The sequence below is a fragment of the Grus americana genome, chromosome 1, assembly GCF_028858705.1.
Source record: "Grus americana isolate bGruAme1 chromosome 1, bGruAme1.mat, whole genome shotgun sequence".
NCBI classification, from domain to species: Eukaryota; Metazoa; Chordata; class Aves; order Gruiformes; family Gruidae; genus Grus; species Grus americana.
Genome location: NC_072852.1, coordinates 90,348,162 through 90,374,563, shown reverse-complemented (window position 1 = coordinate 90,374,563; position 26,402 = coordinate 90,348,162). Strand labels below are relative to the sequence as shown.

The 26,402-nt window shown below is 47.6% G+C and overlaps 1 protein-coding gene across 3 annotated transcripts in view; it reads left to right on the top strand.

Annotated features, from left to right (window-relative positions):
- Positions 1 to 26,096, top strand: part of LOC129201620 (galactosylgalactosylxylosylprotein 3-beta-glucuronosyltransferase 1-like) — a 30,642-nt gene extending 4,546 nt beyond the window's left edge. The window contains exons 2-6 of one of the 3 annotated variants that reach the window (XM_054813150.1): positions 15,590 to 15,734; positions 16,066 to 16,604; positions 18,042 to 18,338; positions 18,823 to 18,930; positions 22,672 to 22,808. In XM_054813150.1, coding sequence (XP_054669125.1) covers positions 15,623 to 15,734; positions 16,066 to 16,604; positions 18,042 to 18,338; positions 18,823 to 18,909 — 1,035 coding nt within the window. In that variant the 5' untranslated portion in view covers positions 15,590 to 15,622 and the 3' untranslated portion in view covers positions 18,910 to 18,930; positions 22,672 to 22,808. Of the gene's footprint in view, positions 1 to 15,589; positions 15,735 to 16,065; positions 16,605 to 18,041; positions 18,339 to 18,822; positions 18,931 to 22,671 lie in introns of all 3 variants that reach the window. The other 2 variants (XM_054813149.1, XM_054813148.1) reach the window with 2 other exon arrangements.
- The last annotated feature ends 306 nt before the right edge of the window (positions 26,097 to 26,402 follow it).

Below are 26,402 nucleotides of genomic sequence, written 5' to 3'. Positions count from 1 at the left end.
GTCCATTTGAAATAGATCTAAATCTTCAGGCTTCAATCTCTCACAATTGTCTAGCATAGGATTTCTTGTACCTTCTGAAACCCACAACATTGATCAATGTAAGAGACAAAGGACAAAAGGAGACAGACATGCTCAAGTGAAGATCACTGAGGCATATTTTCATTTCCATGCAGAAGCAAAAAAATACGTGTTTTCCAGCCTGTGTGCTGACACTTAGCTCTCATAGGTTTGGTTTTTGTCAGCTGGGGCAGGTTCAGGTTAAGTTCTGATGAGATTTGAGCTGGTCCAGCGGTGCTTAGGCTGCCACTTCCCCTGCCTGTGCTGTTGATTTTAATAGACTGCCAGCATCCTGGCAACTTTGTGTGGTGCTGGTTTATGAATAATGCTGCATTACAACAGAAAATGGTATTGTCCTATTCTTTGGATGTTACTCCTCGGCAATGAGAGCAAGGGCATTTATTCCCAGTACAGCCAGCCTCCAGCCAAGCAAACTGCTGGGATTACTTGGAGCTGAACAGGGTTAGCAGTCAGACAATCTCAGCTCCGGATAAAAGATTTTAGAGCAGCAATGTAGTTTCGTTCTGCAAGTTCACGGTGGGTTTGTGTGTGGGAGTAGAGGGCACATGGGAACTGCGTTTTGCTAGCAAAGCAGGATTGCTCCTAGGCAGTCCTTGTGTGGGAGAACTTGGAGGAAAAGCCAAGGACCAGGCAGGCAGCAGTAGCTCACAGACCCTGCTTCCCTTGAGGTGATGCTCCCCGTGTGCTGTTGCAGGGCAGCCTGACTCCTGAAGACACTGGCTCTAAGGGCAGGACCAAAGATGCAGTTTTAGCAAGGTCCTCTGCATCTGACAGAAATCTCCTTATACCCCTTGCTAGAAACAGCACAGTTGATCCTTGCGTGGCGGGAGTAGAGGTTGCTGGCTCCTCTCCCCCTTTGTGCCCCAGTCATTAAAGTAGGATAGTTAATATTCATCTCACCCTGAGCCTTCCTCATTCTGAAAGCATGCTAAAAAATCAGCTGTTAGGGGATATTTCTCCTACGACTGGCAGATTTAATTTATTATTACAGTTCTGTCCATAGCCCCAAGTCAGGCAGCAGTGCTGGGCTTCCTGCAAGAGAGACTTCTTGGCTCCCTGAAGCCCTGGCTGTGACCACAGCAATAGGAGTGCCGTTCATTGGGGCAAAACTGCGCCAAGTGCCACCTTGGAGGCCAGTGCTGGGTGAGCCTGGGTGACAGCAAGGGATCTTGTCCTCTCTGCAGTGCTGGGGTGCCTTCCTCACGGGAGGTGGTCCAGCCTAGTGCGTCGGTTGAGTCCTCCCCTCCCCTTTCTCCTGCACAGATCGCCAGGGTGATCTTAGCTTCATCCCTCCCGATATTCCATCCTCTGGATCCTTCCCTCCCGCGGCCCTTCCCCCAGCCCAGATCCACACAAAGGTGAAAAGGAAGGAGGCGCCGATGACTTTCCTGTATCTGCCAGCTTCCCTGTCCACCTCTGACGTGAATGAGGCCCTTCATGTGCTCCTCTTGAGCAAACACAGATGCTTTTGTTTTATGGGCTGGTGGGACGGGATGGAATTAATAAATCAGAGCGCCAGTGCTGTGCTGCCACATTCCTGCAATTTTAAGGCAAGATCACACACGAAAAAATGCAGAAGCAAAATAGGCAATCTCTTCAGAGAGAGCTCAGATGCTTTGACTGTGCCTCTTGCATGCTGTCCCACTTGGTCTCCTTCTCCCTTGCCCTTGTTCATTCCTCCTCATTTCTCCTGCTTTCTCATTCCCTCTAACCTCATCTCTTCTCCTGTTGCCTCTCTTTCCCTCAGGAACCGCTTAATATCTCACCTACACTGATTTTTTTGTCCCTCACCTCCCTTTTGTCTGTGCTTCCCTTACCCCCACCACACACTAAGGTCTGCCCAAGGCTTGTGCATTCAGGTATGAAGTTCATTGTCCCTTGTGCAAGCCCAGGAGCCAGGAACACCTTGGCTCTTATAGTGTGAACCAAAACGGCTCTTTCTATGCCTGCTTCTTCTTCCCTGCCTCAGTTTCTCCTCATAAGGAGAATGGTGCTGAGTGGTTCAGTGAATGATTCTGGGGATAAAAAAACACCAAGTATTACTGTTCTCCTCTCAGAAATGGTATTTAGCAGTGTTTCTGTAAGCAAAATTAGATCCTGCCCCAGAACTGGCAGGCCCTCTTTCTCCTTGAAGGGTAACCAGAAATACTTTGCCAGGTTTTGCCTGAAATTAATTCTATTGAGCCAGATAACAAGTTTTTAACATCTCTTCTTGGCTACCATCAGGTGGTAAGGGGCTAGGAGATAAATCTTTTTTCTGCCTTATAATTAGCTAACCGTATGTCAGGCTTCAAGGAGGGCAATGCGAACTGTGTTAGTATAAGCTACTGTCAAGGGGCTGAGACACTTTTTACTCACTGCAAGGGTTGTTTTGTGGAGTTTTTTTTCCTAATGAGCTTAGGCACTTGAAAGTCATTTCCCCAGAGTGCTTATACATTATTGTGCTTATCTTACCTGTGGGGGAACTGAGGCACTGAAGCAGGTGAAATGATTTGCCCAGATCCACATACTTATGCATAGTTGGAGCCAGAAAAAGAACCAAGAAATCTTGTTTCACAGTTGAGTGCTTTATCCTCTGGCCTCAGAGGAGGCCAGCAAAGACCTTTATCTTGTTTAGATGAGTGAATAGTCATTCCAAGAGGACGCTGGGGCAAGGGTATCTTTCTGTACTAATACATGTCTTAAAGAGTCCTGTTGCTAAGCGGCTTCAATGACGGATCATGCATCTTCTTCACTAAGCATTGAAATAATTTTTTAATCATTAAAGCTAATATAGAATCCTTAGAAACATCCAAATCTCACAGCAGGGGCTCAAATTAGCAAGCAAACAGAAACCAAATCCTGATTATCCCTGTGCACCTCTGCAAAGCCCAGAGGCAGCATCTGCTGAAGTCAAACACGAGCCCGGCTGAGCTGGATCTTAGGGCTGGGCAGGGCAGTCAGAGGCACGCTGACAAATCCTACTGCTCCAAGGTCCATAGCAAGTTTCTTTCCTCCCTTGGACACGTGTGCCAGCTCCTCATCTCTGTGGAGCAATAGGAAAGAGGTACGGGTGTTCAACACTGGGAGGTAGCTGAGGTGTCCCTAGGCAGATCTTTAGAAAGGAGAAATTATTTGTATTTTGGCAAGTGCTATCAAGTGGCAGATCTCAGCCTGGCCAGTACTTCTCCCCCACCCCATTCTTTTTTCCCCCCTTGGAACCACATCCTCTATCATACTCCCATCAACCTCTTGCAGCCTCTTATGTCAACAACTAGATATTTCAGGTGTCCTCTCCAATCCAGCCCCTTGCTCTGCCTTCATTCACACGTCTCCCCTCCACCCTGGGACACCAGCACCTCTTGCACTGTAGCAGCACATAGGCTTCTCCATAGCTCCTCCAGTAATCCCAGTGCGTTTCTCGTTCTGGTTAGCAACTCTTGTGCGGTTTCCTGTTGTCCTCAAACCTACAGTACTTGTCAGCATGTTATCAAATGATAACAGGACCTTTCTTTACAGCAGAAGTGATGTTTCTAACTTCCATGTTAGAACAGGACTCTTGGAGCATTGAAGAAAACACAACAATCTCTTATTACTCGATATGCATCAGCAGGTCCATTACAACGGAAGGCACAGGATGCTGCTAAGCACTTTCCTAAGATCCAGTTATCACTGCTGATCTGGATGCTAAGAAGACTTTTGTGAGTGAATATAGTTTACCCCAAAGGATTCTTTGGGAAAGGATAGTTAAAAATTGCTCCTACCACCTCCAAGAGCCTTCGTGCATGGCGCTCCCTTCTCTTGTCACCCTCTTGAGAACGCATCCAGTACTGTTCATGTATCATGACCAATCTCCCCACTTGTGCTCACAGTCACAACATTAACCTGCTAGACAAACTCTGCACACTTCATCCCACCTAGCAGCCTCTTCTGGAGGTGCTGCAGAGGACCCCCGTGGCTTTCCTGTCACCACCTACTGCCATTCAGCGTTAGATAAGCTGCCATCAGCAAGTTTTGTTCATAGTCTAGCAAGCCAAGCCATGCTTGGATTGTAGCTCCCTGGAAGTCCAACCAAGTCCTGTAGCTGTTAAACGCTGGTGCAAAATAGTCACTAGATATGATTTCTGCTCTTTTGTACTCCCTTCTGCATGGCACTTATCAGATAGCTAAATTCTGATAGTAGATATTTCTCTCCTAAGCCCAACATGGGTCCTGACCTGAGCATCAGATGACAAACACAAATGGCCTAGAAATTAATTACAGCAGCAGAATCAGGAAGCCAGTTTCTTCCTTCTTCCTCCCCAAGAAGTTTTGGGATGTTTCTCTTGCCTAGGAACTGTTGCTGGCCCTTTGGGGGTATATTTTGCAGAGCTGGTAAGGGATGGTAGTAGGAGCATTCACACGTGTGTGTGGGAAGCTGGGAATGCCTCACCTGGCTTGTGGACATCCACAAACATCCTCATAGAGAACTGCTTTTGGCCTCACCCTGTTGTAGCTCAGAAACCCCAAGGTGTCTGTCGCACTGAGGAAGCACTTACAAGATGAAGTTGACAGAAGACCGGCATGCCAGGCACCACCGAGAGATGCAGGGTGTGTACACGCCTGCAGGATTTTGGGAAGGAAGGGGGTAGGATCAACCTTAGTAACATCATCCTGAGGTTAGCCCAGTTTTGGTAACACTCAGCATCCCTTTGCTGGGAGAGAGTTAGTAAGTTGCAGAAGGAGACTTTACTGCAGAGAGAGAGAAAAGACTGTTCACCAGTCACATAACGTATAGAATCTGGTTAAGGACAAAGACTGGAAAACAACCAGAAGTGTGATCTGGGGGCAGGAGATCATTGTCCAGCAAGGACAAATCAGACCACTGTTTTAAGACATTCCTGAGCTTCTAGAGATCCAGTTTCTAGTTCTGCAGCTGCTACTTTGACCAGCATCGCTGTCTGTGAGGAGCCTACGCACTGACCCAATGCTCAGAAAGCTTTTAGATAACCAGAGGTTGCTTTCCTCCCCCCAACACGAGAGCGCCAGATCCACCCTCAAATCAGGAGAGACTCAGATCCACCTCTAAGACTTACAGCAGCAGCCCATTTCTTGTTTCAATGAGACACTACTCTTTGTCTGCCCTGATGTTTCAAGCCAACCTGCCTTTGAAGTGAGCTCAAAGGGCTCTCAAAGTGCAGAGAAGGGTTAAAAAAAAAAAAAAAAAGCTTAGTTCATCTTTCCCCTCCAGCCAGAAGTATCTGGTCCTCAGTTATTCTGCCCAAGGCCAACTGGCAGCCCGTGCATGTGGAAGGGAGGTATGAAGGACAGCACTCCTCAGCAACCCTGAGCGCAGAGATGTCAGAGCTGAGGAGAGGCATCTCACGGCATTTTCTTGCTGTTATTTGTGCAAAGATGGCACTCCAAGCTCAAGGGACAGACAGAGCAGATAACTTACCAGGTTGGAGGGTAGTCTCAAGCTCTTATTGCATCCAGGTCTTGAGTAGCGTGAAGCACACAAATTCACAGATAAGCCCCCAAGTACAATACAGCGTAGGCTGACCTCCCTCCCAGGAGACGGTTTATAGACACCATGTGCAAAGACCAGTTTCAGCCCAGGTTATTTTCGTGTGCAATTGAGAAGCACAGGAGAGAGCAAGCCCTATACAAGCGAGCCCTATAGCGAGCCCTATGCACTCCAAAGAGAGCGAGCAGAGTTTGGTTTTTGTGCTGTGAGCTTGTCTGCCCTCAATTCCCTCACAGCCTTCCTTGCCTTCCCAACAGACAAGCCTCTTCCATTTTAACAGCACAAGACCTAGAAAAACAGAAACCAAAGCCTACACCTTTTCTTTCTGGTAGGACTGGATTGTTGTCAGAAAGGGGCATTTGGCTTTTGCTACTCCTCAGGTCCATCTGTTTACCCAAATGCATCCACTGTGTATTTTTCCTACAAAGAAAAACTTCTTTCTCTCATGATGTAGGGTTATCTTCTGCTGGTGCTTGAGTTAGATGTTTCGACTATTGCACTGACTGCTCCCCTGGCATTCCCAGAAGGTGAGAATCACGTATAGGTCTCTTGATCTCAGACACCCTGGCACCTAATTTGGATGTGGCCTGCTTATGGTCCAGAGTCAACAGCTTCCCTGTTAGGACAGGGAAGGACAGCAGGACAGCCTCGGCAGGACACTGGCCATCACCTTCCTGCCCCTTCTTTCCTTCACTGCCTTCCTCCCTTTTCATTTCACACACAGCATGGGAGAACACCGTTGGTTTCTAACTCTCTAATTTTCATTCTGGCGTTTCTTTTAATAGAACCCAAGCTATACAGATCATGTGTGGCATTCAAGGTACAAATCAAGCAGCGGACCATAACGTGTATCTATTGCAAAAGATAATTCTCTAGGTGCCACTTTATTTCTCCGTTCTACATTTGTTTTTAAAAGCGCCTGCACGACACTTAGATGCCGCACAGCAAGAGGCAAATCTAATGAGTGCTGATGATTTATTCGGAGGAAGAGATCAGAATTAGCATTTGGGTCCACCTCAGCTAGTTATGGAGCGAGCGTGTTTCACACAGCTCAGAGAGCTGCAACAGCAAAAATGTCCATCAAGGAGCCCAAAGCGGTATTTCTCCTCTTTCCACTTCTCACTTAACCAGCACCTGCATGATGTGGTGGCAACTCATCAGTGCTGGCCAGCATCTGTTCTGTGTTAATCTGTGGAGCAGCCACCCACGAAAACATTCTGCCCAAATTTGCTGTTTGCATGATGCTTTTATTGATCACATAATTAAGCTAGCATTCCCAAATAAAAACTCCAGGGGATTGCTGTCCGTACACCACATACATCCTCTGCGCACAGTTGTTTCCATGAAATAAGGGGTCTGGACTCTGATTCTTCGGGGTGCCAGCACACATGTGGAATCATTAAAACGGCAGTATTTCCACAAGTTTTGGGAAGACAGTAGACATCTTTAGCTACGTCTGTGTTTTAAATGGCATAATTGCTGTTCCACTCATTTGCAGTGTGATTTCATCCAGAGCAGCTTCTCCTTTGGTTTCTTTTGCCCTCCCTAGGAGTAACTGGGAAGTCCAGCAGGGAAGAGCATTTTGACATTGCCTTTGAAAGCAGGAGGAAAACAAGCTGTCTAAATCAATCAAGAGTGTGTATTAGTGATAGTATGTTCCTCTGGAGGTCTGCATTTGATGTCATATTGACACATAGCTAAGATCAAAGCCCATCTCTGCATCCTGGCTGCTACCAGAGGAACAGCATTGGCCTTTGGGCCCCATATCTTTACAAGGAGCTTGTGATCAACGTGATTTATTTTTTTTCCCCCAAACAAGCACCTGTGAAATGTAATTATCCATCAAATAGTGCCTAATGCCTTTTTCTCTGAAAAAGTAATTCCTCTCTGTCTTTGAAAATGTTCTGGAAGCAAATACTATGGGTTTTTCCTTTCTGCTTTTGTAAGAAACCTGTAAAATGACAGCTCCCACTCCTGCTGAACAGGCATCAGCTGTTAACTCAGTAGGAAAAGCTCTGGATGAAATGTACAGATACTTTGGAACAATCCGGTATTGTTTTCGCTTCCTTAGAATTATTTTGCCTCCTCAGAAAAAAAGAAAGCTTTTTTTTTATTTTTTTGGGATAGTGCAGATATTGGGCTGATTCACGCTGGTACGTTTGCAATGATTATTCTGTAATAGTCATCAGCGCCTAAAAAGGACCTCGGTTCTGCCAGAGCTTGGCAGCAGGGGAGAGAAGTGGATGTTTGAATAAGCCCCCGACTTCCCTTTCAAAAGAGGATAACTCCAAGCAGAGAGGTCTCTCAAGAGAGAGCTGGCTTTCTCAGGAGACATCTGGCACCTCCTGCGTCTGTTTGGCCCTGAGCTGCCAATCTTTCTCTGGGTATTTCTGGCACCCCTGGATTGTGGCTCTGCAGCGCAGGTGCAGAAAAATTGGGCCGGGATGGAAGGCTTCGTCCCTCTGAGTCACAGCCCACCCTCACCAAAGCTCAGGGGGATGGAAAAGCGGTGACAGGTCGCATGGGTCGATCGTGAAGGACATTTGGGTCTGGGATAATTAAAAATAGCCTGGTTTAGACCTCCTTTTGCAGGCTTGGGAAGGCTTCCTGCATAGTTGGGCTTTGCAGCCAAGTTCAAGGTCTAGTCTATATCTGAACTGGGTTATCTGTGCTCCTGCTGATAGCCCAGATAGTGCCTGGATACCCTTGATCTACCTGGGGATAGGAGGCTGAGCCACGCACTGTCTCAAAAGTATTGGCTCCCGCGGGACCTAGCCAGCAGATTTAATTAGCTTCGTCAACGTTTCTTTTTTGTTTTCTGTTGGGATTGTTTTGCTTTTTTTTTTTTTAACTTGGGAACAAAGCCCTGCATAGAGCATCACCCTCCCCCACTCCATGCTGCTCAGACATGAGCCACACGTCTGGGATAAGGATGCTCTTGGGAAAGGCGCTGTGCTGAGCTGTTTACGGACCAAGGTTGGAGGAAGATGCTTGACTTGGGTTCACGCGGGTGGTGGAGGGATGTGGGGGGTGCACGACGTGTTCTCCAAGGACAAGCCTGGTTTCTGAGCTGAAGTAACTGCAGTCCCATATGGCAAAGGGATCAGAGCTGGCAGGGAGAGGATGAAGCCTTTCTTTACATCTGAGGAAGAAGCGCGGGGGCTTGGGAAGGGCGGCTGTTTCACTGGGAGTGACTCATTTCCCGGGGAAGTTGTCCCCGCAGGAGCCCGCGCACCGAGTGACAAAGTGTAGATGGGGCCGAACCTTGAAACCCCACAGCTGCTGGTAGCTCCGCTCTTCCTGCCCTGGGGAAGGACCTGGCCATCCTTCCCCATATTGTTTTATTATTTGTAGTTCTCTGTTTTTTGTCTCTCCAGGGGGCTCACTTAATGTTGCCTCACCCTCTGTCCCCACAAGCGGTAAGGAAGTACTCACCTCATTCAGACGGCAGGCATCGCTTGCCCAGAGCCATTCACGAGGTCTGCGGCAGAGGGATGATTAAAACCCCCATCAGAAGAGCACCCTTCCACCTTCAGACAGGACCACAGTGGCCTGCATTGCCTGTGCTACGGGGAGGTCAAGATCCCAGTTCTGGGTTTAGAAAAGAGTCTTTCCCTTCCCTGTTCCATTAACATTTACCTTCCTAGAAAAAAATACTTTTTTTTTTTTCCTTTGCTTTTCAGCCACCCAGTTCCAGCAGAGTTTAGGGGAGGAATTGCTGCTTATTGAGCAGAAAACCCAATCTCCCTTTTCCCCTTCCGTTTCCCACCCCCACAAGCAATACAGCTGGACATGAACCCTCAGGCACCGTCCTTTAGATCTAGCCTGTCCTTTTTGTCCTACATCGATGCCATTCCTGCAGACCTGTCTCAGGGTCAGAGGAGTCCCGCTGATGAGAAATGTCCTGTTGTGGCTGTGTTTGCACAGTAATTACCCCTGCTTATCCCAGAGCAATAACCCATTCCACCCACTTCTGTGATTCCTTGAATCCATCCTCCCACTTTATTGTGCACATCTCAAACAGGCAGGAGACTGCCCGGTGAGGGGAAGCGCTGCAGCATCTTGGCGTGTCTCAATTTTAAACAGTATTGAAGTTTCGGCTGAAGGCTCTGATGGGCCCAAGGGAATGAGGGGAGGAGAGGGGACAGCAGCTTCCTGTGGATTTCAGCAAAGCAGAGACGGAGCCGTTGCTGATCACCACAAATACCAGCGCTGCCATGAATTATGCATTCCCTGTTTAAAGAGAGGTCGCTCTCATCAATAATTGAAAGCTCCTTGCTCTGCCTTCAGCATCACATCTCCCACACCGGGAGTTAGGGAACTTAAGAAATGTGCATGGACTTCCTCAAGGTGGCTAGGGGCTGATGGAGAGAGGCAGCAAAATGCAGGCAAAAACAAACCAAAAACCCTGCTGACAGTTTTGGTGCATGAAATTAAGAGTCATCTGCACCTGCTGGCAGCTCTGCTCCAGTTCTGCCCCTCACACCCCTTTCTCCTCCCATCTCCACACCTCTCTCCTCCCAGGGTACGCACTGAATGGGTAGGCTTGCAAACATGGTACAAATCAGGATCAGAGGGTGTTTCTTGAAGCTTTTGGCTCCATTATCAGAGACTAGTTTGCTTTGGGTGCTTGCCTAGAAAAGTCTTTACACTGGATGGCAGGATGTTCCCGGGGGAAAGTCTGAACTCTGAAATGTGTCCCTCTGGGAAGATAATGATCTTTAGAGTCTGTGTCTCAGACTACTGACACACAGTCCTGGGGCTGGGGTTGATCCAGCATTCAGGGTCCTGTAAGCCTGGCTCAGACAGGCTGGCTGCCCTGAACCAGAGGCTGCAAAATCATCTTACCTGCAGAGCAAACTTTTTGAAAGGTGTGATGATTCTTGTGCTGAATCAGGGGAATGGAGGGCAGAACTGAAACCTCGGAACAGAACTAGCAAAGCCTGTGTGATCCTAACTGTTTCAGAGTTATCAAAGAGGACATAAAATTGAACAGCTTTTCAAAAGGACTATAGGAAAATCGCAGGCACCTGAACTCACATGTCAGCCTTATAAACCCCAGCCAGCTGGGCCTCTCCCTAGCTTTCACCTTTCTGTACCGTTCACCCACACGTGTCCTTTCCAACTACTCCACAACTCAGTCACATACCTGACTTCTTACAGTTGTATCTGAACAGTGAGGCTGCCTGGGTTGTTCTCCAGCCTGGGAATCCTCATCCCTCTCCCAACATCTGAGCTGCCCTGCCTGTAGCAAATTGTACCCTGTGTTGGTAATTAGTCAACAGCAGATGAAGGGATCGGTCACACGTGATGCTCTGGGCCTCAGCCAGATCTTGCTTCTCTTCAGCGTCAGTCTGGGGCATCCAAGCTGGGGCTGGGCACTTCCCGCCATGTGCTTCTCTCATTCTCTTCTCCTGAATCCTTTCAGATTAATGCCCCCTGCATCAGCACATGAGCTTAAACGGAGACTGGATGCTGTCGCATCCCGGGAATTGAGAAGTCTGACAAAGCAGCGTGAAGCGAGAGTAGTACGAGAAACATTTTGTCCTTATCATTCTTAGCTTTGTGTTCTCTGTGTGTGTGTTTGTTTATTTTTTAATGGAGAACAGAAGATTGATGGATGAAATTAAGAAGAGGGATGTGTAATTGGAAAACAGCTCAAGAAGGCTACAGGCAGCATATTGAAGGCATCCATCAAACATCCAGCTAATGTTGTTAAGGGTGTGTAACACAAACAGGGGCTGCAGGAGACACTAGGAAAAAATAAAAGGGAAGAGAAAGGGGAATAGGCAGGACAGGGGAAATAGCAAGGGAGGAGAAGAGCCAGCAAGAGAGTACAATCAATAATATTTGTATTGCAATCACATCCAAAGGCTCCTGTTGGGATCAGTGCAGGACTGTACAAGCACATTAAGAGACAGTCCCTGCCCTCTACAGCTTAAACCCAGGAATTACGGGATGATCGCTGGAGATGGGTTTAGATGATCACAAAATTTTCTTCTGATCTTGAATCTCATTTAATAGGATCTACTCTGAATGGGTTTACAGGCAGGAGGAAGGTAGCTGGTTGTGCCAAGAATACACACAGTAATGCCTGCCAGCCAGGCATGCAATTAATCTGAGTCACTTAGGGGACTTTGTTTTTTAATTATAAAAAGTAGGTAAAAATATGTGCAGTAAACCTCCGTAAGCCCCACTGGGGCCATCAGCAGGCTACCCAGAGGCATTGACATGTGAGTCTTTTTTGATGCTATGTTTTCAAAAAGATAGGCTGATGCTTTAATGGACCGCTATGTGGGAAATATTCCGTACGGGGTGGAGATTAAGAAAATGCAAAGGGCCTTTGTGTGGGGAAGGACAGAAGACAAAGGCTAAAATTATTAGTAGGCCAAGGGGTTCCTCTAGTCTTGGAAACAAGGAAGAAGAGAGACTCTTAAGGACTGAGAAAAGGCAGGTGAAAGATGTAAAGGAACAGAGAAGAGCACAAGCATGATGGGTACAGGGGGTGGCACTGGGGGAGAGAAGGTAAGGTTTTAAAGAGAAAATAAAGTATTCCAAGACAGATTTTCTGAAAATGGCGTTAAAGTCAGACTCCTCTGTGAGATTCACAAGTGACCTGGTGCTTTATGCAGGGTTTAACTTCTTCAGCATTGTATGCTTTGGAAAAGCAATAGAGAGAGAAGGCGCATATAGAAATAAATGAGCAAGGAGCACCAGGGGAGTTGCACACACAGACAGCATCTCCGCTTTTCTGCAGTGTTCAGGAAACATGAACAGGGCTGGCTGTGAGGAGGAGGAGGAGAAAGAACTAGAAGGGGAATTCGTTAAAGCTCTTCTAACTCTGATGCACTCTCCTCTGTGCTCTCTTGGTAACACAGCTGCCACCGCCACCTCCTCCTCTCCTTCCCTCCAGAAGCGACCTGAGTTTGCAGCAGCAGCAGGCCTGCTGCATAGAAACTGTGCCTGTGTAATTAAGGGCTTTTATTAAAGGGAAAAAACACTGGCTGCCTGACTGTAGCACAGGGACATTTGTAACTGCAAGCATCTCAGAGGAAGCCAGGGCCCGGCAGGACCTAGGCGTCTGCTGCCGTTATGAGGCAGTGCAAAGCCCTCCTTGGATTTCTTTGGTGGCTTTTTCTGTTCTTGTGGCCCCAAGTGATGGGAAGCTTTGCTCTGTGCTGCTACTCTGGTAAGGGAAGGGATTTTCTTGAGGGAAAGCAGCCCCTGCTGTGGGTAACACCATCCTGCCCTGTGTCCAGCCTAAATCTGTAGCTTACCAAACACCTACGCCTTCGGTACTACAGCTTGAAGGAGACTCTTGTACCTGCCCTGGACCCATTAGAAAGCAACAAAATTGTGCAGAGCCAGCATGTTTGCTGCACAAGGCTCCTGCTGGCATCACCAAAACACTCCTGTGTGCCCCTGGCCACACAGGGTCCTTGGCTTTCACTAGCTTGAAAGTACAGGAACGGCCACCACGGTGTTCCCTGCATGAGAAGGTAAGAAGCACTAGAGATTATCGCCACAAATGGTTAGTTTGGGGAGCAATGGAGATAGGTTCCCTAGAAGGATTGCTCCAGTGGGGTACCATTGGTGTCTAACAAGGAATGAGCTCATGTTGCAGCAATTTCCTTAATAGGGCTTGTAAGTATCTACTTGCCTGCCAGAAGACTTGCTGAGACATGCTAGTCTTCTGTCAGATTTTGCTGAAATGGGTTTGAGAGTTATTGTCAGTAGGGGACTGATGAGCCCTGCAATCGCATAATCCTTGTTTTCTCAGAAGCCCAAGGTAAAATGTCAGGGAAATAATTAAAGACAGGTCCCAAGAAGGTCCCAGAGGATTAATTTAGAATAGCATCCCCTGATACCTTGCAGGAGTACCATGTGGCTGCTGTCACTGCAAAGCAGAGCCCTTTCGGACCAGTCGTCATGTTTCATCTCACACGATTCTCTAAGGCTGAAGCAAGGCAATCCTTCTCCCGCTTTGGGCAGATACAGAGCTGCTGGGCCCAGATCCGGGGCAAGGAGTTTCCTTTGCGCTCAATGTGCCTACGACCCTTTGACGACCTTTGTTTTAGACGAATGGCCTTCAGTACATGTAGGAGATCCCTGGCAGAGCAGGAATTTAGAGCCAACCAGTTTGAACCTCCTTTCCCTCCTTTGCATCAGTGTGATGCCATCACCCTCTTCCCTCAAATTGCCTTCAGCCTAGGAGAGCAAGAGGGTCTGGTGGGGCTGTGCCATTCAGCAGCTCCCGATTCCCAGGGCATGTGGCTGTAGTTTCCCAACAGAAGTCTCTCTGCAGGAGGTTTATGAAAGTTTTATGTTCCCTTTAGCCTCCTAGTGAGCATCGCTGTGGTAGCGAGGAAGTTCACCAGAAGTATTTGGCATCAGAAAGGTAATCCCAGAGGAAACAGATTACAGTTGTTGCCAGGAGGGAGAGGGGAATAAAATCCAGCTGTCAAACATCAGGCAACCTGCTTAGAGTGATAGCAGAAAGCCCTCAGATGGTAAAAAGTAACTTTTTGTACCATTCAATGTTTCTGTGGGCTGCTGTTCTGCAGCAGCAGAAGTGGATCCCTCTTTCTGGAGCACTGCTTTTGTTGCTGGTGTGTAATAACAGTATTGGGAGATGTTGTACCCAGAGAGGGACCAAAGCAGAAGCTAGAAGTTGGAGGAGAACGTTCCTGACAGTGTGCCAGAGCCATACAGAAGGCAGCACATGCACTAGGCAAGCCCATTTGACGTTGGACTTCCAGAAGTCATCTCTGGGATCTCAAGCTTACATGACTTACCGCACACAGGCTGTTAAAGGTCTTTCAAACTGGTGAGCCAGGGCTGGGATCTCATCACACCATGACTACACGCAGGGCTGAGTTACATCCCTGAACAAGTGGTCTGCAATAGACGTTCAAGTACTCCAGTCTGTATTTTCCAAACTGATCATTAACGTTAGATACTTTGTTGAAGGCATGGCTAGCTTGAGAAGCCAAGGATCTGATTTCCAGACAGACTGACTGCTCATTAATCATATTAACTAATGGGAGCTGAAGGTGCTCAACAATTGTGAAAAATCAAGCATGGGACTACTGTAGCTTGGACCATCTGTAAATAAGCTGCCCCCTGTTGTTGATTATTCCTGATACTTTTGTCCTTTATTTCTCTTTATTTTCTTTTAGTTCCTCTCACCTTATAGAAGAGTTTTGAAAACAAATGTTAACTGTTGCAATTCCTCAGAGCTCATGATCATGTACATTACAGAAATGCTGAGACAGAAATTAAAGTATGCTGAAGTCTTTGATTTAAACCAAATGCTGCAGTGGCCAAACACTGTAAGCCAGGAGTAGAAAGGGAGGTGGAATAATTGAACTTTCAGCAGGCATCACCAGCACTGTGGAATGACAGAGGCAGGGATTTCATGGAAAACATAGTAGGCGATAGTGTGCACCATTGATAGCCTCAATGCATCTGCATAAGGAGGATGAATTAAAACTACAGGCGTGAAAGAGATGCTGGCTATCTTGAGGATCTCTGACATTTTCTGTTTTGTCCACTTGCATATGCAGGAACACAAATCTTGCACATAGTTTTAAAAGATTCTACAAAAGAAGCAAATTAAATGGTCGCCACAAACTCAGGAATGAATACCAGCCCCGGAGAGGGGGCAAGTAAGTCTTCTCTGGCTTCGTAATCAGCAACATGAACAACCCTAAGTCAAGGACAGTGGGTTCATCATGGGGCAGTGGGAGGTTCTTTATAGCAACATAACTCAATGAAAGCTTCTATTCAATAGCACAGGAACTGGCCAGGGCAGCTGGATAATGGTTCGGGCCTGCAGCATTAATGGGGTTCCTTGTAAACTTATACTGACAAATGCTCTGCTGGATCAGGGCCCAACATTTATCATGCCTCTCTTCAAGCAAGCCAAACTCAGCCTGTTAGTTTGGCCTCTAGACTTACTGTCCTAATGTTTGTGGTGACTGATACTTCAGAGGCCTTACTCTTTTTTTCTGCTCTGAAAGGTAGAGAGATGCCTGGGCATTGGAAGCTCTCTGCAGCATGCTGAGGAGACGTAACCTTCTTACTACGCTCCTGATCGCCTTGCCATGGGCTCTTCTCCTAACCTTGTGGCACCAGTACCCAACCACCCGCTACCTCAGCCTGCTGAGAAGTAAGTGCAAGAGTTCTGCTGTCAGTGCGCTGGCGGTTGTGATGATTGCTGGTGCGAAGTCTCGGTAGGAGATGCTCTCTCATGAGAAGGGTTAAACAAAGACAAACTTGCCTGAAGGCCCCCTCAGGGTTTGCCTATAGCAGGCATACAAAATGTTCTTAAGAGTGCATTAAAGATGCCCCTTAGGCTGGCTTTGGGGAGAAGGGTGCTGATGTGCTGAGCACTGACTCCAGACAGAGGTGTCCCCAATCACTCCTTGGAGAAGAGGCAGCCTGGCAGTGATTAGTTCTCTAACATCTTTCTTCTTCTTCCTTCCTTCATTTTGTCCCAGAAGAGACAGATGAGAACGTGACCTCTAAAGCTCTCCTCAATGGTACATCTGCACTGAAAGAAGAAGGCCTCCCATCATGCATTCGGCAGCAGCAAAGCATAGGGGCAACGCCTAAAGTCATCCAGAATTATGTGTACTCCAGGCCTCCTCCATGGTCAGACACCTTGCCGACCATCTTCGTTATCACCCCTACCTACACTCGGCCAGTACAAAAAGCTGAGCTGACCCGACTGGCCAACACCTTCCTACACGTACAGAACCTGCACTGGGTGGTGGTGGAGGACTCGCCCCGGAGGACCAACCTGGTATCCAACCTGCTGGAGAAGGCAGGGCTCAACTTCACCCACCTCAATGTGGAGACACCCAAGAGTTTGAAACTGGGACTGTCCTGGATCCCATCCCACACCCCAAGGGGGACACTACAGAGGAACCTGGGGCTGCACTGGCTGAGGGACAGCTTCAGCAACACTGCACCACCGGAAGGGGTAGTGTATTTTGCTGATGATGATAACACCTACAGCCTGGAGCTCTTTGAAGAGGTAAGAGCAGTAAAATTACATGGGACAGAGAAGCAGGATCATAGAATCACAGAATCATAGAATGGTTTGGGTTGGAAGGGACCTTAAAGATCATCTAGTTCCAACCCCCCTGCCATGGGCAGGGACACCCTCCACTAGACCACGTTGCCCAAAGCCTTATCAGGATACAGCTGCAAAGCCTCTTAAGGCCAGATGCACTTGCAAGGACCTCTGTGGTAGGGCTACCACTTGGACTTTTAGCATCAACTGGGAGACAAGGGCTCTGGCATGCTGCCTAGAGCCCTCCTCGCCCGACCTGCACTGAGGGAGCAGGGTATAGGGCAGATACAAACCTATAGTTATGCAAACCCAGTAGTCATGCTTTAAAGGGCTGAAAAAGCAAAGAGCACATCTGCCATGGTGCACACCATTGTACCAGCTAGAGCCCCTTTTGCCAGTGTCCAGAGGATATATACTCCAGAATTTATACATCTCCTCAGGGAGAACTGACCTGATTTAAATAAGCACCGAAGACAAACTTCTGGCAAAGCATGAATCTGCACTGTTGTAGGAGTGTGATTGGTAGGGGATGTTAGAAAAGTTGACTGCCTTTCTAATCCACCTTTTCTCCTTGACTGCCCTTCTGTACTCTGAGTTCCAACCACCACAACAGGGCTGTGCCCTTGGGATCACAGAAGCTTGCCCAGACTTCTGCTGGAAACCTGGCTTTTGTAAGATGCCAAGTCTATTGTAAACTTACAAAAATGATTATTCAGTGAACTCCCTTGTCACCAATTTAAGCCAAACTGTACTACACCACTTGAAATACAGAGTTATGCATCAGAAGACATTTCCAGTTTTCAGAATTTTTTAGATCTCTGCTAAGCTCATCCTTTCTTATTTCTTTCCAGGTTCTTTCTGACAATTTTGGTAAATCCCACTCTTTTACGCAGTAGCCATGGATGGAAGAACAAGGCTGGGGAGGGGGAAGAACGGAATTTGCAGTAAACAAGGACAAAGATGTATCAGTCAGGGAGGGAAATTACTTGCATGAGGGTGAAGTTGGAATGACTGCAGTTGATAATACGGAGCTAGAGGCCTGGTAGAAGTTGTGTTTGGCATTTACAAAAATGATAACATTTCACAAAAAATGATAAAAGTTCAGATGATATCTGAAAACCAAAGGTTTTCCTTCTGAGGGACTGAACGTGGGCACAGAAAAGCAGCAAGTTTGGTGTTCAGAGAACGTGCTTGAACTGCCTTGTGGCTTTGCAAGCTGCAGCTCTTCAAGCAGTAGCACAGGTGATGAAGAGCTCACGCTGCCTAAAGCTATGTGATTTTGTGGGAAGTCAATGGGACAAGACAGGTGCCAAGAAAAGCAGAGGATGGTATGCTAATGGGTTGGGACAAACCTCGCGGGGTTGAATTCTCACAGCACTGTTTCTTTCTGGCACACAGATGCGCTACACAAGGAGGGTGTCAGTCTGGCCAGTGGCTTTCGTTGGGGGGCTGCGATATGAATCCCCAAAAGTGAGCCCAGCAGGGAAGGTGGTGGGCTGGAAAACCGTCTTTGACCCTAACCGGCCCTTTGCTATTGACATGGCTGGATTTGCTATCAGCATCAAGCTGATCCTGGAGAAGCCCCAGGCCAGTTTCAAGCTGGAGGGAGTTAAAGGAGGCTACCAGGAAACCAGTCTGCTGAAGGATCTAGTGACTATGGATGGACTGGAGCCCAAAGCAGCCAACTGCACAAAGGTGAGTAGGACAAGAGACCCTGAAGATACATTCTCCTTGCTGGGTCCTGGCTGCTTTTGCAGCCTCCTGCCATGTTCCCTCACCTTCCAGTGTGCCTGCCTTGTGCTGGCACATGTCAGCGTCGAACGGTGCTGGGACAGATGGGAAGAGCCTACCAAATGCTTCACAGATGCGAAGCTCAGAGAGCACTGAGGAACAGTTAGTGCTATGCACTCTAACTGTGCTAATAAAAAGCCTCAGCTGTACAATTTGCACCCAGATTGCTTCTCCAAAATCCCGGAGGATTGGGAGAGGGTTGAGTCTGGGTTTTTGGTCCATAATGATCCCTCTTGTCACTGTTTCATGTGCCTGTGAAGTCTCTCCCAGGATCAACCCCTTTGAATCACATGCTTCAAACATTGCGGAGGATCCCACTCAATGGATCCGTCGCTTTCGGCGTTTCCATGGCATCCACAGCCCCTGAACTCTTTGCGATTCCCTCTAGGTGTTGGTCTGGCACACAAGAACTGAAAGGCCCACTCTGGTTAACGAAGGCAAGCGTGGATTTACAGACCCCAGAGTAGAGGTGTAAGCAGAGAGTCAGCTCCAGGGTGTGAGTACCCTTCTCTTTATAGTTTTTGGCAAGGCAAATAATCTGTACCTGTTTCCTTATTTATGCTGTTACTTCCTCAAAGACTGCATATATGATTGCCCGGTAACTCCCTTATCATGCCACCCTTTGCACAAGAAGTAGATCCCCATCTTTACCCACTTATGGTCTTGATTTCATACTCATTCAAGCCTCCTTGCAGTCCACGTGGCAGCGCTGCCTGTATACAGACAGAGAGAAGAGTGGCAGAAGAGTCCTGTGGTTTCATTCAGTAATAATGACAAGCCAAATTCCTTGCTCCCCTGTTTCTGCCAGCTCCAAACTCTCTTTAGTGTGGGAATTGTCCAACAGTGTGTGGAAAGAGATCACTCTCCTGCAGACGAACTTTTCCCCAGCAGCCGCGCCACTTCTGCAGTGCTCCATGCATCCACTTTTATCCTGCATGAACAACCGTGGTGTGGCTGCAGCAGGAAAAGGTTGACAGGACACTTAGATGACCTCAAAACAGGAACCAGCAAAGAGCAACCTACACAGACTCTCACAGAGTTTGAGGGGCTCAGTACAACATTACCAGAGCTAGGAATACATCTGCCATTGAGGAGAAATAGTGAAGGCATTAGCAGTGCCTTTGTGAACCACAGAGCAGCAGGAGGGGGGGGATTATGGCAACCACCACAGGTGAGGGCAGGAATGTATCAGAGATGAGTGATGTGTTCTTAGAAGTAGAGAGTGATGAAGAACAGGCTTCAGAGGAGCTGTGACCTCCCCTGCCAGCTGCTATGCCCTCTGATCCCAATGTCTGCCCTTGGCAGATTCCTAGCCCAAAAGTCCCAAAATAATAAAGGTATCCAATCTGGGAGTACCCAGCTTTTTCTGGAATGACTCATATCTGTGGCAGGATACAGGATGCTGAAGGATTTACTCCTCCTTTCGAAGATATTCCAGGGCTGCTTTCAGTCCTGACCCCAATATACACCTCAGCTCAGCTCTACCAGTGGAAATAAAACTGGCAGCTTTTATACGTGCAGTCATGAGTAGTTCAACTTCTGCACTGATCTGCTGTCTGCATTACTAGTAGCTGCATACAGCACTTCCACATCATCTCCTCATCTCTGACTGACAGCCATATGAAGAGGGCAAAGCAATCCCAGCGCCTGCACACCCAGCAGCAGATGGGAAGGACAGGAGTCAGTTGCCTAAACATAGACACTTGGTGCCACCATAGGGACCCTGGGGTGGCCTGTGTGGCCCTCCTATAGGGCACAAACTCTGTACCATATCTGCCAGCTTTTCATTAATATCTCAGATATCCTAGCAACCCATAAATGATGCTGGACACCTACGCTTAGGCAGCAGCCCCTCTTTTAACCTGTGCTTCTGTGAAATCCACTAGCAGTAACTGGCTCATTTTACATACCCACCCATGCTGGGTCTGCAGTAGACTAAAGCTATGATTGCCCAAACTCAGCTCATAAGGACAAAGAATCCAGTTAACAGCTCTGGAGGTACCGCTTACTTTGTAAAGGATGAGCAGGCTTATAAAAACTCAGATAGATTAGACTTGCCTTGCCTACTTGTCAGAGGAGGGGTTAACTGCTCTGCTACAGATGCAGAGCATGGATGTGTTCTTAAATGCACCATTTATGTATTGGTGCTTTTGTCCTCATCCTCTCTCCCTGGCCAAACACTCAGCCATCCTCCATGAGAGATGCCACACCCCTGCTATGGATTCTCAAGGGAATGGCTCCCCATGAGTCATTTGTTGTGGGAAAGGGAAGCAACCAATCTGAAAGATCAAGACATTGCCACTCATTCACCAGCAGGACTTGCACCCTTATCTAGAGCCATCCTCCCCGGTGCTTTCAAGCCAGAGTCTTGGCTGGGCCAACTCTGTAGATTTTGAAGGAACTTTCCCACTTGCATTAGCACAGAATTTGACCACAATCCCTTTTGCACCAATGTCTGCCACGTTGGGCAGCTGCTCTGACCTGCCAAGTGGGCAGCTGGCATCTGCTCCAGGAGACACCTGCAAGGTAAATTGCTTGACTGGCCAGTCAAGCAAAATCATCAGATTCCCCCCCTTAAAGTTTTAAATTGAGATCTCTGCTGACGGATACGGTGAGTTTTGGAGATTCCTACCATCACAGTTGCTGAGCTTCAGAACTTTGACAGACATGATCTAGATAAGCCAGCGCTGAGAAAAAAAAGAGGCAAAATTGCTCCCCTGAGGATGTTCTGTTCTTAGACACAATAGGGAGAATATTTCTGTCTTTCCCTCCTGGCAATTTGTCCTTGTTGCAGATCAAATCCTCAACCTCTTTCCCCTTTAATGCCTGCAGATGTGAGCCAGGCAGACATTGCTTGATGTGGGATTTGGTGCTCTGTTAACCTCTAGTTAGACCACTTGCATGGCTGCTTGGTACGTGTGCCTACTTGGTGGATTGCCACAGACACAGTGTAGAGGGACCTGCTGATCATGTGAACTGTGAAGATCAGGCTTCAACAGGTGCTGCATAAATAGAAGTTATTTTGTCCCAGCTGGAGTCCACTCTCTTCCTTGCCCACATTCCCACCACCCTTAGCTGCATCCAGCTGAACCATGGCAGTGTTTGTGAGTCTGAGGGAGAAAACTCTACGCTTCAAATCAAAGCAGATCTGCAAAGGGGGAGCAACAAGACACATGACAGGGTTTCGCTTTTCATGAGAAACAACAAAAAGAAAACAAAGAGCTCAGCATTTTTAAAAAGGAAAGTGTTTTTCTTTTATGCAGTAGCATTTCCGCTTTTTTTGCTGCCCTGAGAATCACTAGGCAGGATCTGAGTTGTGCTGGGATTGAGGATCAGGGGTGAGATCCTCAGCAACTCCTCCAGCCTCCTCATGCAAAGTGGAGGAGCAGGAGGGACAAAAAGGGGGTTGCTGAGCCCATCTTCAACTGGACAAAGGCTTTCACTGTGGAGATATTGTGGAAAATGGCTGTAAGCCTGATCTCTGAGAAACACTGTGGGGACATGCAGAGTAGGAAGGGGAATGTGGGGGATGTCAGAAATCCTTGGGATTGTCTGTATTGCAGCAGGGGCCACGGAGCAACCAAAAGCTATCACAGCATACGTCCCTGCCAACTGTATTGAAACCCCCTCAAAACACAGGCTTTGGCTTCTCAGAGCAGGAGATGGAAATTAATTTCACTTTGTATTTTTCTTTGTTAAAAGCCTGAAAATTATAACTCAAGACTGGTGTTATAAAAACCTACCTATTCTTATTGCTAACAGCTACTTACAGGCATCTGAGAGAGAAGAGTTTGCTTAGGTTAGCATAGGACTCCTGCTGCCTTGTGATACTTGGAAACAGGGAAGGAAGTTCAGCTGCATTTCAGAGCTTCTAGGCAGACTAAACAGGGATCCTCAGATCTCATCCTCATGCTCTTTCTTTAAAAAAATATCAGAGAGGTAAAAATAATGATTTTATGGGGAGAAAGAAAAACATCTTTCAAAAACCTTTTCTAATTCATAAATAAAATATTCCAGCTAGGACTCTGCAGTGCAGATAGAACAAGCAGGTCTTCAGCCATATCCCAGCCCAAAGCTGTGTGTAGTGCGGTTGAGGAACCTGTTTACTGATGCCTGCCTAGTGTCTAACTGAGCCAGGGGACAGCCTTGCTGGAAATGTGTCTCCTGCCCTGTTGTACTGGATGTGGTATCGACACCTCTACCTCCTTCTTACCTCATCTTGTGTTTGTTTTGACAGAGGCAGCGGGCAGCGATCGTTCCCAAAGTTTGTCAGCAACCACAGCAGCTGCATGCCCTGTCTGTTCTGCCCGGCCCTCTGCTCCACCACTGGAGGATGATAAACACCCCCAAACATAGCCATGCCGATCAGCTCCCACTGCCCAAAAGGTGGTAACAAGCAGGGACAGAGCTGATGTGGTGCCCTGCGATCCTACAGCTCTTCATCCTTGACTTCATGCACTGGCTCCCGTTCCCCGCCTGGGAGAGGAGTGCTTCCTTTCCTCTGCGGGCTCTGTGTTTTTAACCATTTGTTAAAATTTATTAGATTCAATCTCCATTCTCGGCTGTGCCAGCACAGAGGCTGAAATCCAGGATGGATGTGGGTGCCTCTGAAGATCCCTTCTGGCATATCATGAAACCTGAGCTTCAGTACAGCAGCTGCGAGCTGCAGTGGTTCAACGACGAGAGTTGTCGCAAAAGCACAAACATGGACCTGTTGGCCTGAGGTTGGTACGCTCTCAAAACAGCTTAAAAGCAAAGCTAGCGTGAGAGAGGCTCTCCCTCTGAAGGATGCAATCAGATACCTACGTGGATCAGCCTTCAGTGTTGGGGAGGGAGCTGTGCTGAAGCGCCTCATTTGGGGTTTGGGAGTTCAGAAGGGATCTGGTGCCTACACTTCACCTGAGAACTTGACCTGCCCTCGCTTAAGGTTGTTATGGAAAATGCCATCCCAGATCCTAGGCCCAGAGCCCTCTGGATTAAGTTCCTCTCCTGCTCAAGGGAGAGTTGGCAGGTGCTGTACCTCAAAGGGGCCTCCACATCTTGCTGCAGAGACCAGAAGGCAGGGGCAAAGATGGGTGGACTTGAAAGTCTTCTTCCTAGCCTGGAACCCTGCTGCAGCACTGTCAGGCGCTCCGGTAGCCTCAAGTCACACATATGGACTTGCTTCCTAGACCTCCACAGAGGAAGACACCTCTCTGGGGTGGAGGTGGGTGAGAAGTGCTCAGAGAAGAAGAACCCTCAGCTTGCGCTCATCTCCTGTCAGAACGCCGGGGAATGTGGAGAGACATCATCGGGAAACATATCTTGGGCACATAGATAACAACTGAAATAGCAAATGTGACAAGGCTTTCCATTTGAACTTTGAAAGGCATGTGTGGCGCTGTGAAGAGAGAGGAGACAGTGTCATGCGGAAGGGTTTCCCTTTCCCTCAATAAAACAGGAAGACAGCCAGGTGGAAGGCAACCCACAAAGGAGGAGGTGGCAAATGAGGACCGAAGGAAGGATGTACTGGATTAAAAGCACAAGTGTTGGTACCATGTGTGTGCGTGGGGAGTGGTGTCGCTGTGACTTTTCCAGGAAGATTCCTTGAATGACCCAGAAACCCCTCTGAGCATATCTTGAAAACCATCTTCACTCAGGCCATGAGAAACAAGGCTTTAGGCATTCAAATCACATTGAGGATTTCACAGCTGGGGGAAACTTATCAGCAATTGAATCATCCCCCACCCAACAAATTCTGAGCTGGCAGGAAACTTATTTATTTGTTGATTTATTTATACTAGAATTCTTCTCTGCCTTGTTTAGTTCTGTTTTTTAGCTTAGATCACCTGACATGTTCATGAAGAAAGAATATTTCCCCCCTTGCCACAGAACAGTAGAGCTTGGTGTTCACCGATGAATGTCCTATGTTCTGCACTCCCTGGGGTTTCTTTACAATGGTGCCTTAAACTGGCAAAATAATCAGAAACACAGCAAGGAGGGGAGTACAGCGAAGGGAATTACAGTTCCTTTATGCAAGAGACGTGGGTGGCACTAAGTTTCTGGCTCCTGAGCAATCATAGCAAGGTAAAAACATGTGCAAAGGAGTGCCTCACTTAGCAGATAGTCCCCATGGGATCTCGGGAAGCCTCCATGAAGGGGTCTCTGTGAAGGGTATCTGAGAGAGGGAGTTGGTCCATGTTCCCTCAAATGGGGAATGAGCACCCACATATCCTACTATAGCAGGGGGGCTAAAGTACAGGAGGGGGCAAAGGGGATGAGATGCCTCCTATCAGAGAGGGAGGCAGGAGAAATCAAAGAATAGGCGGCAAATAGAGAAACAGAGACTGCGTTTAGTGAGGCTTAGGCCAGGGTCTTTCTGGATGAACATACTCAGCACTACAAGGCCACCCTGCCAGCTGTCTCAGCATGAAGAAATACTGAATGGGCCGTGAAAACGGTGTCTTCTCTGGGCCCTGGAAAGGTCCTTACAGAGCAAGGTCTGGCATACTGGCACCAGATAGCATGAAGGAAGCCTGGCGTCCACAAAACACTCTTTATTCTCCATTTGTCAGAGCTTTGTGTGCTGTCCTGTGCAGGGGGTAACAGGCCTTGCACTCCAGTCGGCTTTGCCAACCTGTCCTGCCACCAGGCAGGTGGGCTCAATGCTTCCACCCAACATTAAACCAAGATTAAGTCCCCTTCTTTGTGGTTTCAATGAATGAACAAGAGCGAGGGAATAAAGGAGTTGATTTATGATCCTCCATTTTCTCCTCTGAGATGGGCAGGGTTTCTGCCCGTATGAACAGGAGGGGGATATGGTGATTAATTCCCTGGCCTTTAATCTCGCACAGGTCCTACATAGGGTTTTGGTACTGACGGTGGGTGTTTGTAGCAAGGATCTATTCCCATTGCAAAAGATATCCCTCCACACATATTTTCAGGGAATTTTTCACTCTGCATCCCTATAAGAAAGTAAAATTGTTATTCCTGTTTTTCCCACCGGGGACCTGGATTCCAGTGATATGCGCTACACTGTCAGTTCAGTGCCAAAGTCTGCTCCCAAGACCAGCCCTATCGCACCATCTCCCTTCTTGTCCCAGCCTGGCCCTGTGGAGGAGAGTTTCTGTGAATCAAGAAATTCTGTCAGCCACTAAACCATGCAGGACCAAGACCTTGTATGGACAACATGGATGTACACAGCTGATATTCCAGGCTAGCAGACATTTGGACCTGTTCAGCAGAGCAGCCTAAGGACAGCAAGGACTGCTGCTGGCCGAGGTGTATCAGCTAAGGGTACGCAAGTAACAGACACCACAAGTTAAGGTGGCTGTTTGTCAGCAGAGCTGGGTGGGAGAGCCCTGGAGTGGAGCAGCGGTTGGAGTTACACGCTTCAGGGAAAGTGTATGCAGTGAATGCGATAAGGAAGGAAGCTGCAGATCAAGCTTGAAGTATTTAAAGAAGAGAAGGCATCCCAGCGCCTGGTTTTTACTAGCATATTAGTATCTGATATTCATGTTCTCTGAGATTCATCCAATTCACCAACCAATGAATATTACTAACATTTCCTGTTGCAGAAAACACTGTTAACAAAGGAAAAAGAATGTCAAGAAAGTACTTTTTAATGGTTATTTATTTATATTGAATGGTACTAGAGCGTTATTAAATATTATGTGAATAGTATGATATTGCATCATTGTCTTGTCTTGCAGCATAGGTGCCTACTCCTTTTCTGGGAAAACACAGCAGACTCTGTAGTGGAGAATGTATCAGTTTTGGCTGTTCCCATTTCAAGGGTACTCACTTCAGTCTTAATGTAACCCAAATGCTACAAGAGAAATTCAAGCAAAAACATTTTGGGTCCCTGAGACTGGTGCCTGCATTATGGAGACAAAGGAAAGAGAAGGAGATAGAATATAGCCTAAACTCCGTAGTCTCATGGCATCTCTAGCTGTCATTTTGATGACATGGTGACCATCCCTACTGAGA